Source organism: Aulonocara sp. 'chitande type north' Nkhata Bay, linkage group LG4 (genome assembly GCF_057382095.1).
Source record: "Aulonocara sp. 'chitande type north' Nkhata Bay isolate Kocher_YH1m ecotype deep benthic linkage group LG4, A_spYH_male_GT1.1, whole genome shotgun sequence".
NCBI lineage: Eukaryota > Metazoa > Chordata > Actinopteri > Cichliformes > Cichlidae > Aulonocara > Aulonocara sp. 'chitande type north' Nkhata Bay.
In genome coordinates, this window is record NC_141347.1 from 21,642,914 (window position 1) to 21,655,045 (window position 12,132).

A 12,132-nucleotide genomic window follows, 5' to 3' on the forward strand; every position below is an offset into this window, starting at 1 on the left:
ACAAATGAACGCACAAACACCAAACTGGTGGTTTTTAAACTTTTAATTTTGACAGTAAACTTTATATAAAGCAAGGGAAAATAATCAGATCTATATGCTTATAGTTTATTTATTTATTTATTTATTTATTTATTTATTTATTTATTTATTTATTTATTTATTTATAATGTAGTTCCTGAGTATCACAACAATAGCAGCCGTGTGAACCATGAGTTTGGTGCTAGAACAGCAGGGAAACGACGCTCTCCCATTATGGCTTCGATTCTACAGTTTAGCCCACTGTTTTCATCTGTCGAGCGCGCGCGCACACACGCGGTCCCTCCTTCGTTGTTTAGTCAGGAATGTTCACGCGTGTTGTATTGATAACGCGGGTGTGTGTTACTTATGTGACATATGAGAGGATCGATATGCAGTAAAACCAGCCCCCCGGGTTATGGAAACACGCTGAGAAAAATAAAACAGGAGCTTGCCATGGTGAGTAGAGGGCAGCTTTTTGTTTTGGAGTGTGTTTTATATTTATTTATTTGTATGATTTTTTGTATTTTAATCTAGATTTAGAATCTCAGATTTATGGACTGATGCTCAGTAGGTCAAAAACAGATTGTGTATATAGCCAGAATCAACTCTATTATTTGCTTGGTATTTGAATTGTATACTAATACATGAGTATTGTGGCATTTTTATTATATGTTGTACTTTAACAAAGTAAAAATACCATTGAGGACAATTTCAGATCTTTTTTTGTCATTGTTTAATGTTTTGTGTGTTAGAAAAAAAGATTTTTGGAAAGGGAGCAGACTTGTGATCATGTGATCAGTCATATGGCTTTCCAGAACAGCTCTGTTTTGTTGTCTCTCTTTTTTTTTATTTTGAGAACACTGTGGAGAGGTTATAGACAGTCACAGATGCATGGTTTTCAGTCTCAGGTATATCTGAAATATAAGATACTGTTTTTTCTACACACTGTGGCCACATCTAGGCAGACCCAGAGGTGTCAACACAGAGCGGGGGTTATGATGTGGAGCTGTTTGTGGACACTCCAGACTATGATCTGATCTGCACCATATGCCAAGGGGTCCTCAGATGTCCAGTAAGAGCTGCGTGCCACCACATTTTCTGCAAGAAATGCATCTTGCAGTGGCTAAAAAGGTACTGAATGTATCTTATCAGTATCCTTGGACAAAAGTTTTACCTGGCTTTTTTATTTGGTCAGAGACTCATTCCTAGTTGTCCTCTGCAGACAGGAGACCTGCCCCTGCTGCAGGAAGCCGGTGAACCCAAGCTTGATCTTTGTCATGTTCAAGCTAAGCAAATCTATTGGACGCCTCAAGATCAAGGTAGGAAAGGGAATTTGAACACATTTTTACATGATTTTCTATGAGCCCGAACAGAGTGGATACATTTGTATTTGCCTGATGCTGCCTGGCATTTTCATGTGTGAACCACTTCATGGGACATATTTATTTGTGACTGTTTTTATTAAGTTATTAATAATAAGGACATCATCAAGACAAATTCTCTGAGCCCAAGATGACTTATTTGAGATGGAGGAAAGCAAAAAATATAATTCCAAGCTGACATTTTTGCTTGATAAATGACTGAAATGATTAGGTTGTGCATCAGAATTGTTTTGTTTTCAGTCGTCTATGGCTTGGATTAGCTTCTATCTCAATTCCTGCAGACCGATTTATAACACATTTATAACACAAGTCATTTTATTAACTATATGATTTTTTCTGTGTGTCTCACAGTGCAAGAATGAGATCCGCGGCTGTGCAGAGACCTTTCCCCTCTCAGAGCAGTACTGCCACAGCATGAGCTGTTTGTATGAGCTAATCCCCTGCCCCTACCAGGGCTGCAGGGTACAGCTCCTCCGCAGGGACCTCGAGACCCATGCGCACCACTGTGAGCACTGGCGCCAGCCTTGCCACATGGGATGTGGGACGATACTCTCCCACCGAACCCAGGCTCAACACAACTGCTACAAGCAGTTGAGGCAGGAGTACGAAGCTAGGCAGAGGAATCACAGGGCCATTGCCACCGCCCTACAGCGGAAGATGAGGAGGATGCAGAGCACCATGGCCCACATGAAAAGGCAGATAGGGCTTATCTGTGAGAGTCTGGAGGTGATGGATGATCTGCATGAGGTGGAAGAGGAGGACCTTGGGGAGAGTAGTGGCAGCTCCAGTGGGACTCCAAGTAGCAGCAGCAGCTGCTGAGGAAGGGAGTTAGTTGCTGGTGCTGGTTGAGCTACTGCTGTGTATAAATTCAGTATGTGTTTAATTCTTTGAAGGTGTGTGTTTTTGAGTATATGCAGTACTGTGAAAAAGTATTTGCCCTCTTCCTGATTTTAATAGTTTTTGCATATTTTGTTTCCAATAAACAAACACGTTTTTAATATTAGAAAAAGATAACCTGAGTGAATACAAAATGCAGTTTTTAAATGATGATTTCATTTTCTGAGGTAAAAAAAAAAGCCAAACCTACCTGACCTGTATGAAAAAGTCATTCTTCTCTTGTTAATTTATGAATTCACTGTGATTAACCACATTTTTGTGAAGCTGAGGTCAATTTCAGCATTCACACAAATAAAGGCTCTAATCTAAAAAAAACAAACAAAACTGCAAGAACAGAAACAAAGTCACTAACATCCATCAGTCTGGAAAGGGTTACAAAGCCATGTCTGAGGCTTTGGGACTCCAGTGAACCACGGTGAGAAGCATTTTAGACAAACAGAGAAAACTCAAAACAGTGGTGAATTCCAAGACATGATTGACGACTCATTCAAGAGGTTATAAAAAGGACCGAGAACAACATCTAAAGAACTGCAGGCCCCACTTGCTTCAGCTAAGGTCAATGAAAAAAGTTGAACTTTTTGGAAGGTTTGTGTCCTGATACATCTGGCGTGAGCCTACCACAGCATTTCATAAAAAGATCATACTGACCGTCAAATACGGTGGTGTTAGTATGATGGTCTGTGACCCTTTTGCTGCTTCAGGACCTGGACGATTTGCTATAATTGATGTAACCAAGAAGTCTGCTCTCTGCCGGAAAATCCTGAATGTCTTGCCATTATTTCATGAAATGAAGCCTAAGCGTACTTGGGTTATGGTTATTGTTATAGCGTTTATATAACCTATTGTTATATAAACGATAACCTGGGTCAGGTTATTGTTTATATAGAAATTAATGTTAAAATTTGTTTGATGAGCCGGAACATGTAAGCGTGACAAATATCAAAAAAGAAAAAAAAGAGTGAGAGAAATATAGGAATGAAGGAAAATACTTTTCATGGTACTGTAGGCATCTGATTAGTGTTTTTGTTTTGTTTTTTGCCAGGTTGCAATGTAACCTGTTTAACCTATTTTGTAAATAAAGCTTTTACATTGTTATTATTACCTGTGCTGGTCTTATTTAAATAGATCAACTGATAAAGGTATTTCATTGAAATCTCACAGATGAACTAAGGCCAGGCTTGTATTTCTAAATTTGACTACATAAGTCCCGGTGCAGGTCTACCTCCTGCACCGAGCTCTGGCTCACCTGGAGAAGCCTGGAAGCACTGTGAGGATCATGTTCTTTGATTTCTCCAGTGCTTTCAACACCATCCAGCCACGACTTCTGAGGAACAAGCTGGAGCTATCGGGAGTGGACCAACACATGTCCCAGTGGAGACTGGACTACCTCACAGAACGCCCACAATATGTAAGGACACAGGGCTGTGTCTCTGATATGCTGGTCTGCAGTACGGGGGCCCCACAGGGAACTTTGCTGGCACCGTTCCTCTTCACCTTCTACACTGCAGACTTCTCCATCAACTCCCCACGCTGCCACCTACAGAAGTTCTCTGACGACTCTGCCATAGTTGGCTTCATCACAGGTGAGGATGACTCAGAGTACAGACAGTGGACTCTGGACTTTGAGGACTGGTGTCAGCAGAACCACCTGCTGATCAACGCTGGGAAAACCAAGGAGTTGGTGGTAGACTTCCAGAGACGCAGACCCACCACACTGACACCTTTGAACATCCAGGGAGTGGACATTGAGATAGTGGGCTCGTGTAGGTACCTGGTTGTTCACCTGAATAATAAACTGGACTGGAGCCACAACACTGATGCTCTGTACAGAAAGGGTCAGACCAGCCTCTACCTGCTGAGGCGGCTGAGGTCATTTGGAGTTCAGGTAGCGCTTTTAAAGACTTTCTATGACTCTGTGGTGGCATCCGTCAATTTTTACAGTGTGGTATGTTGGAGCAGCAGTTTATCGACAGCTGAGAGGAAGAGGTTGGATAAACTCTTTAGGAAGGCCAGCTCTGTTCTGGGGTGCACTCTGGACCCAGTGCAGGTGGTAGGAGACAGAAGGACTCTGGCCAAAATAACATCTCTGACGGACAGAGTCTCCCACCCCATGCATGTAAATGTTGCTGAACTGCAGAGCTCCTTCAGTGACAGACTGCTGCATCCTAGATGCATGAAGGAGCATTTCTGTAGGTTCTTCCTCCCTGCAGCTGTCAGACTGTACAATCAAAACTGTTCGCAACAAACATAGATGTTTACATCAGTGCTGTAACAACTTCAACTGTTATAATCGCACATTACTTTTCTCAGCTTATACATACACTAACTTATTGGAAGTTACATGTCTACTTTTTAATGCACAGGTACAATACACAATCTGCACTTTTCTAACTTTTCTAATTATTCTAAATATTCTTAACTATTTAAACATCTTTCAGTATCCTGCTCTGTTTGCACACTATCTGTACTCTAATTTTAACAACTGTACTGTACTCTGCTCTGGTAACTTTTGTCTATGATGTATGTAAAAATTGTTTTCTGTTCTGTGTCCTGTTCTTTTTTGTATATGTGTGTTTTTTGCTGCTGATACAACCAAATTTCCCCTTGTGGGACAATTAAAGGATTATTCTATTCTATTCTATTCTATTCTATTCTATTCTATTCTATTCTATTCTAATGTGTTATTATTACATTTCACTAGATAATTAAAAACCAATTAAAGTATGTTTACAGAATAAACAGATTAATTAAATGAACACTTAAAATGGATTTTAAAAGAGTGCGTTTTGATTTTATTATAATTGATTTTTTAAGAACTGTGTTTTTAGTAAGCAAATATAAAATCTGTCTCAGTTATTCGGTAGAGGCGGTAGAGAGTAGGTTTTCTCGTGGAGTAAATCTCGCGATAAAACTTTAGCATATAACCCGGCGGAACCTTTCACAGGCCTTCTTCCTGTTTTGTCGATCACGTAAGTGTGCAGTTGAGTTTCTCTTCCTAGTTTATATCCTTAAAAATCTCACGCATCGTTCAGTCAGACACTTCAGAGCTGATTATAAGATCATATATGAACATATTAAATTAAAATCCCAGACCTATTTAACAGCGAATTTGAATACAGATGGAAATATTTGTAGTTTGCTTGTATGAATATGGCGGCGATACTCGTGTCCCGTAAGACTGAATTTCGGTAAGCATGTCCGTATTTTGGGGGATAAATAACTAAACGTCTTTGTTGTTTTCTTGTCGTGTAGCAAATGGCGGACGACGCCGGTGGTAGAGGAGGTTTTCGCGGAGGTTTTGGCGCCGGTGGCCGCGGTCGGGGCCGTGGACGCGGCAGAGGCCGTGGCAGGGGCCGCGGTGCACGGGGCGGCAAGTCCGAGGACAAGGAGGTAGGTTTTTGGATTAATAAGTGTTTTGAACATAAGCACTTAGTATTTTGGCTTTTTGTAGTTTACTTGAGTTTCTTTCCTGTCATAGTGGGTGCCGGTCACCAAGCTGGGCCGCCTGGTTAAGGACATGAAGATCAAGTCCCTGGAGGAGATCTATCTGTACTCTCTGCCCATCAAGGTAACTACAGTTCACATACATAAACAATCATATTTTATTTTACTTGTCTTGTGGAAATGTCTGAATGAACTGCAGTTTCTGTTGTGACGTAAACCCCTCAATGCTTACTCCTTTTCCTGTAGGAGTCTGAGATCATCGACTTCTTCCTGGGTTCTGGTCTTAAAGACGAGGTGCTGAAGATCATGCCCGTCCAGAAGCAGACCAGGGCTGGTCAGCGCACCAGGTTCAAGGTGAGTGTGGATTCCTTTGCAAAGGAGAAAGGTGTTTTTTTTTTTTTTTTTTTTTTTTTTTTTCTCCTGTTAATCAGCGTTGTCTAAGCCTAACACTGTGTGCCTTTTGCTTTTTGTCTACAGGCCTTTGTTGCCATTGGTGACTACAACGGCCACGTGGGCCTGGGGGTGAAGTGCTCCAAGGAGGTGGCCACAGCCATCCGTGGGGCCATCATCCTGGCCAAGCTGTCTATCGTCCCTGTCAGAAGGGGTTACTGGGGTAACAAAATCGGCAAACCCCACACTGTGCCCTGCAAGGTGACTGGCCGCTGCGGCTCTGTCCTGGTGCGTCTCATTCCAGCCCCCCGTGGTACCGGCATCGTGTCTGCCCCAGTGCCCAAGAAGCTGCTCATGATGGCTGGAATCGATGATTGCTACACCTCTGCCAGGGGCTGCACCGCCACCCTCGGCAACTTTGGTAAGCTTCTCCCAGGGTCATGATCTGCATACTGTATTTGGGTGGGGGGGGTTGTTTCTCCTCGCTCTGCCCAGCTTCACCTCGGCAGTGGTGTAGTTGTCGTTAAAAGGAGAGAAAGAATTGAGTATTGCACGGCAGGGAGACGTTTTAGTGGTCTTCCCTGTTACCCTTTTACAATGCTCAACATTTTTTTACCCCCAACAAGACTGTTGTACTTTGTTACTGGAGCGCCATGCTACACACACTTACACTTTTTATAATTCCTTCCTCAGCCAAGGCCACCTTTGATGCCATCTCCAAGACTTACAGCTACCTGACCCCTGATCTGTGGAAGGAGACAGTCTTCACAAAGTCTCCCTACCAGGTCTGTACAGAGCCAACATGAGCTGTTATGGTTATGTCAGGATTTTGTGTAACCAGGCTTTCTGCTTTTTGTTCCAGGAGTTCACTGACCATCTGGCCAAGACTCACACCAGGGTGTCTGTGCAGAGGGGCCAGGCTGTGCAGGCCGCTGCCTCCTAAACATTTTGTATAGGGAATCGTTGAATAAACGTTCTGGAACACCACTTCTGTGTCTCGTGTGCTTAACTCACAAAACTATGTATGCTGCAAAAATGTGCAGACTTCGGTAACTGAACAAGACACAAGTGATATGTTGGGCAATAGGAGAAACTGCATCAGTTAATGCAGTCACCTCTACAGTAATACAGAGTAAAATTAACTTTATCTAGCCAATCAAAATACTTTAAAGATACTGAAACCTTTAAAATGATTATTTGGAGCAGCAGATCCCGTATTGTGTGCTATCATGAAATAAAACTAGTTTTCAGCTTCTGGTCAAAATGGTTTTGGAGCATTGTCCATCACTTGGATACTTTCACAGTATTGGGGTGACTTGTAGGAAGCAGGTGAAAGGGGGGAGGTATAATCAAGAAAAGGGAATGAAAATTAGAAATGGGATGATACGTGAGTCACTGAGGAGGATGAGATTTGGAAATTTAAATACTTTCAAATCAGACTGAGACAAATGTTGGGTGGATTACCATAGGATATCAGCGTGAGCGAAAGGGAATATAGGTGATATGCCTAACTCACCTCCACATAATGCTATTCTATGGTAGTTGTTTTGTTATGCTTTTAGTTTGAAATTACTCTGATACACATCTGAAAACGTAAGTGTGATAGTACTGAAGGTTTGTGAGGGGTCACCCAGGGGCAGATCTAGAGAAATTTTGTGAGGGTGGCAAAATCAAAGCCTTTTTTTCCAAACACATATGCAGGTGGTTACAAATGGTTAAAATGAATCAAATGCAGTAAGTATACACATTTTTCATATAAATAGTCTATAACTTAATTGTTTTCTGTAGCCCACATAATTAAACACTTCAGTTACAGAAAACATGTGATGTTATGTACTGTATAGCCTGTATAATAAGTAAATATAGGCCAGTAAGTATAAAATCCAGAAAGCTACACAACATGGGGCAGCTCATTGACAAACAAAATTCTAACTTAAGTTTCACACTGTTTTTTTTGTTAGAAAAAAATTAAAATTGTTACATGCTTAACAAAATGTCAGAAATCTGCACTTGCATGAACACAAATTTAAACCTAATTTTTCATGATTTGTTGGATTAACCCTCTGAGGTCCAAAATATAACGAGCCATTTTTGACTCCTTTTGATTTTACATTTGTATTTCACCTTCAAATTGTTTCTTTTTATTTTTCCCCCTTGCCTTGCTTGGTATCGGCCCGGCTATACGCTTAAATCAACCTTTTAGAAGTTGAGAAAGAAAATAATAGATTACCCACAAACTGAATATGGACAAGATTTACTACAGCCGCTAAAAAAATCCACTGGAAAGGCGGAAAGGTTTCGCATCTTGTTCGCTCTTTCCCTGCAGCCTCACACAGCACTCGGCAGAGAATCCCCACTCATCCTCGTCCCAGCTAAACATCCAATCACTGTTAATTCAATTCAATTCAATTTTTTCAAGTCAATTTTATTTATATAGCACCAAATCACAACAGTCGCCTCAAGGCGCTTTAGATTTAAGGTAGAATACAATAATAGATACAGAGAAAAACCCAACAATCATATGACCCCCTATGAGCAAGCACTTTGGCGACAGTGGGAAGGAAAAACTCCCTTTTAACAGGAAGAAACCTCCGGCAGAACCAGGCTCAGGGAGGGGCGGCCATCTGCTTCGACCGGTTGGGGTGAGAGAAGGAAGACAGGATAAAAGACATGCTGTGGAAGAGAGACAGGTTAACAACAGATATGATTCAATGAAGAGAGGTCTGTTAATACATAGAGGGTGAGAAAGGTGACTGGAAAGGAAAAACTCAATGCATCATGGGAATCCCCCGGCAGCCTACGTCTATTGCAGCATAACTAAGGGAAGATTCAGGGTCACCTGGTCCAGCCCTAACTATATGCTTTGGCAAAAAGGAAAGTTTTAAGCCTAATCTTAAAAGTAGAGATAGTGTCTGCCTCCCGAATCCAAACTGGAAGCTGATTTCACAGAAAAGGGGCTTACAAATCATACAAGCTTCCAGGCCAAAAGCTCTTTCAGGAACAAGCCCAGAATAAACGGGACAAGGGGTCAATATCAGCCAGGATATATCCAATTTTGTTATTTTAAAAGAAAAGAATAAAAGGTTTGTAATAAAACTGTGTAGTAAAATATCACAATAAAAGCCCACTAACGAACAACAATGTACCTTTAATGGTGCAACCTGCCAGCAATGTAACAATTACCTGATAACTTGCTCACACCTGAAGAAAACAGGTGCCCGTTGTTTTAAAATACAAAATCCACCCCAGCTAAATACAACCCATAGAAACACTTATCACATGCACTAAGTGTTTCAATAAGAAAGTGATTGGTACCACTGCAATAAAGTAATCTTAAATATATCACTTCACCATCAGCACCTATGTAAGGTCTAGTTTCTAAGAGCTCCACCTCAGGGACTACACTCAAATACAAAAATAAAAGTTTTAAAATGCGCAAGGGAAGGGGCGGGGAGTGAGAAGAGAAACGCAGGGAAGGGGCGGAGAGTGGGAAGAGAAACGCAGGGGAAGGGGCGGGGAGTGGGAAGAGAAACGCAGGAAAGGGGCGGGGAATGGGAAGAGAAACGCAGGAAAGGGGCGGGGAGTGGGAAGAGAAACGCAGGAAAGGGGCGGGGAGTGGGAAGAGAAACGCAGGGAAGGGGCAGGAAGTGGGAAGAGAAACGCAGGAAAGGGGCGGGGAGTGGGAAGAGAAAAGCAGGGGAAGGGGCAGGGAGTGGGAAGAGAAACGCAGGAAAGGGGAGGGGAGTGGGAAGAGAAACGCAGGAAAGGGGCGGGGAGTGGGAAGAGAAACGCAGGGAAGGGGCAGGAAGTGGGAAGAGAAACGCAGGAAAGGGGCGGGGAGTGGGAAGAGAAAAGCAGGGGAAGGGGCAGGGAGTGGGAAGAGAAACGCAGGAAAGGGGCGGGGAGTGGGAAGAGAAACGCAGGAAAGGGGCGGGGAGTGGGAAGAGAAACGCAGGGAAGGGGCAGGAAGTGGGAAGAGAAACGCAGGAAAGGGGCGGGGAGTGGGAAGAGAAAAGCAGGGGATGGGAAATAGAGGGGCAGGGAAGGGGCGGAGAGTGGGAAGAGAGACGCAATTCATCTCATGTAAACAATAACGTGGCGCACAGCGTGACGTGAAAAAAGTCACATACCTTTGACGTTGCCTGACGAACTCTGTATTCCTCGTCCACACGTAAACGCAAAAAAGGAGTTTTAAAAAAATCTCAGTTTTCAGTGATTCCAAACGCCGTTTACGTGTGGACGAAACAGCTGCGTTTTCAAAAGTAGGTGCGAACGTAGCGTAAAAGAGTTAGTAGTTTATTTTCTTACTACCTGTAATTTATTGCAGATTACTTGTATTTGCTTAATTGTTTACTAAATGTTTGAGGTGTGAAATAAACCGCAATGGAGCAAAATATGGGTGTGTGTGGTTGCAGGATGTGTTTGAGTGTGCGCTTGCGCGCAAGCATTTTTCTTGTAAAACAAGGGGGGCCTTGCAAAAAAAGTTTGGGAACCACTGAGTTAGGGCAACAAAAGATGCCTGGGACAGTTCAGCCATAACTTAAATCTTTTCCTGCTCATACATGCTTGGAACGATCTTGCCACTAAAGTGGGCGCGAATGGCAGGGCCCTAGAGTGCGACCAATTTGCTCGCAAATGCGACCAAATTTTTCAGTGGTGCGACTAAAAAAAAAAAATTTGGTCGACTGTTCAGGTAACAAAACAAATAAAAAATCTCTGCAACTCTCCGTGTGGTGAACAACAGACACACATTTTGCCCCTATCGTGGACTAAACCAATCAGAGATAGTCAGGGGCGGGACCTCTCTGATTGGCCGTGGTCCAGTTGAAAGTGCAGGTGGAAGAGAGAGGTGAGTAGTTTGAATAAAGCGATATCAATTCATTAACGGATTCCACACAAAGACGTAAACACAGAGCGGACCCGACGCATCAGAATCAGCTTTGTCTTTCTCGGCTTTCTCACCCAACGGCCCATAGACGGATACACTGTCGGAGCTTAGCGATTCTGATGACACCACGATAAAAATTACACTTCATACACTCTCTGTGTGTACTTCAAGAACAGTTTCCCATCTCAAAGCTGTTTTCTCCTTCATGTTTTTCTGTGTTTTATTCTCAGTTACTTTCACTCAAAGGCATCTGCTGTGATGTTCACAATTCTGATGAAGTCTCATGTGTATCAGTACTGATAAATGATCAGAGTTATAATATTTCTGACTGTCTGAGGCTAAAGTGAATCAAATCAGGACTTTGAGAACCGGAATCGAATGGATTATAGAAATCAGTGATGATACCCAGCCCCAGTGAGCAGCCTACGCCCGACAGAAGTGGATGTAGCTGTGGGTAATAAGAAAAGATGAAAAGAACGATTGATAACTTTTTTGTTAAGGCCTGAACCGTCTGAAATGCACTGCCCAAGTGTCCCCTCTCCCCAATGCCTTTCAGCAACAGACAGCAGCAAACAGGTCGTCAGAGGAGGCCAAGATGATGATTAAGTTTAACATTTTCTACAATATTGACAAAGCACTTTAAGCACAAGTTTGTTAGTTAATAATTTAGAAATGAATATTGTCTGTATGGACTTACCCCCCAAAGAAAGTGCACATGTAAAACTGCAGTGATAAGCGATGTGGTTGAAAAATTTGAGTGCGCCTAACTTTTGTGCCGGTACGCCTAAATTTTTTAAGTTAGGTGTACCGGTGCGCCCATGTCAAAAAGTTAGTCTAGAGCCCTGAATGGGATATCATAGCGTGGCTCAAGCACGTTCATCATAGTTTAAACCCCTTGTTTTGCACAACGGAATACGGCCTCCCGTCTGCAGCTAAACACACCAATAGCTTTTGTAATAGCTTTAGCCCGGTCGGATTGGGCAGCAAAGGGCTGCTTAAATTCCGCAAACTCCTCTGCTCCTCCACTTGGACCGCTAGCGCTGGCCATAACTATCGCTGGCCATAACTATCGCTTGACAGACCCACCACGTGCACCATACACATACTTTTTTT

At 42.7% G+C, this 12,132-nt stretch overlaps 2 protein-coding genes across 2 annotated transcripts; both read left to right on the plus strand.

Annotated features, from left to right (window-relative positions):
- Positions 1-170: 170 nt before the first annotated feature.
- On the plus strand, positions 171-3,236 carry rnf151 (ring finger protein 151). Its single transcript, XM_086290608.1, has 4 exons — positions 171-474; positions 980-1,149; positions 1,241-1,337; positions 1,752-3,236. Exons 1-4 carry the CDS (start codon positions 394-396, stop codon positions 2,217-2,219), a joined length of 816 nt encoding a protein of 271 aa, XP_086146734.1. The 5' UTR covers positions 171-393; the 3' UTR covers positions 2,220-3,236.
- A 2,281-nt stretch (positions 3,237-5,517) lies between these two features.
- Positions 5,518-7,118, plus strand: rps2 (ribosomal protein S2). The gene is made up of 6 exons (XM_086289101.1): positions 5,518-5,687; positions 5,776-5,865; positions 5,988-6,095; positions 6,219-6,552; positions 6,825-6,916; positions 6,994-7,118. The coding sequence occupies exons 1-6, from the start codon at positions 5,553-5,555 to the stop codon at positions 7,072-7,074; spliced, it is 840 nt and encodes a 279-aa protein (XP_086145227.1). The 5' UTR covers positions 5,518-5,552; the 3' UTR covers positions 7,075-7,118.
- The last annotated feature ends 5,014 nt before the right edge of the window (positions 7,119-12,132 follow it).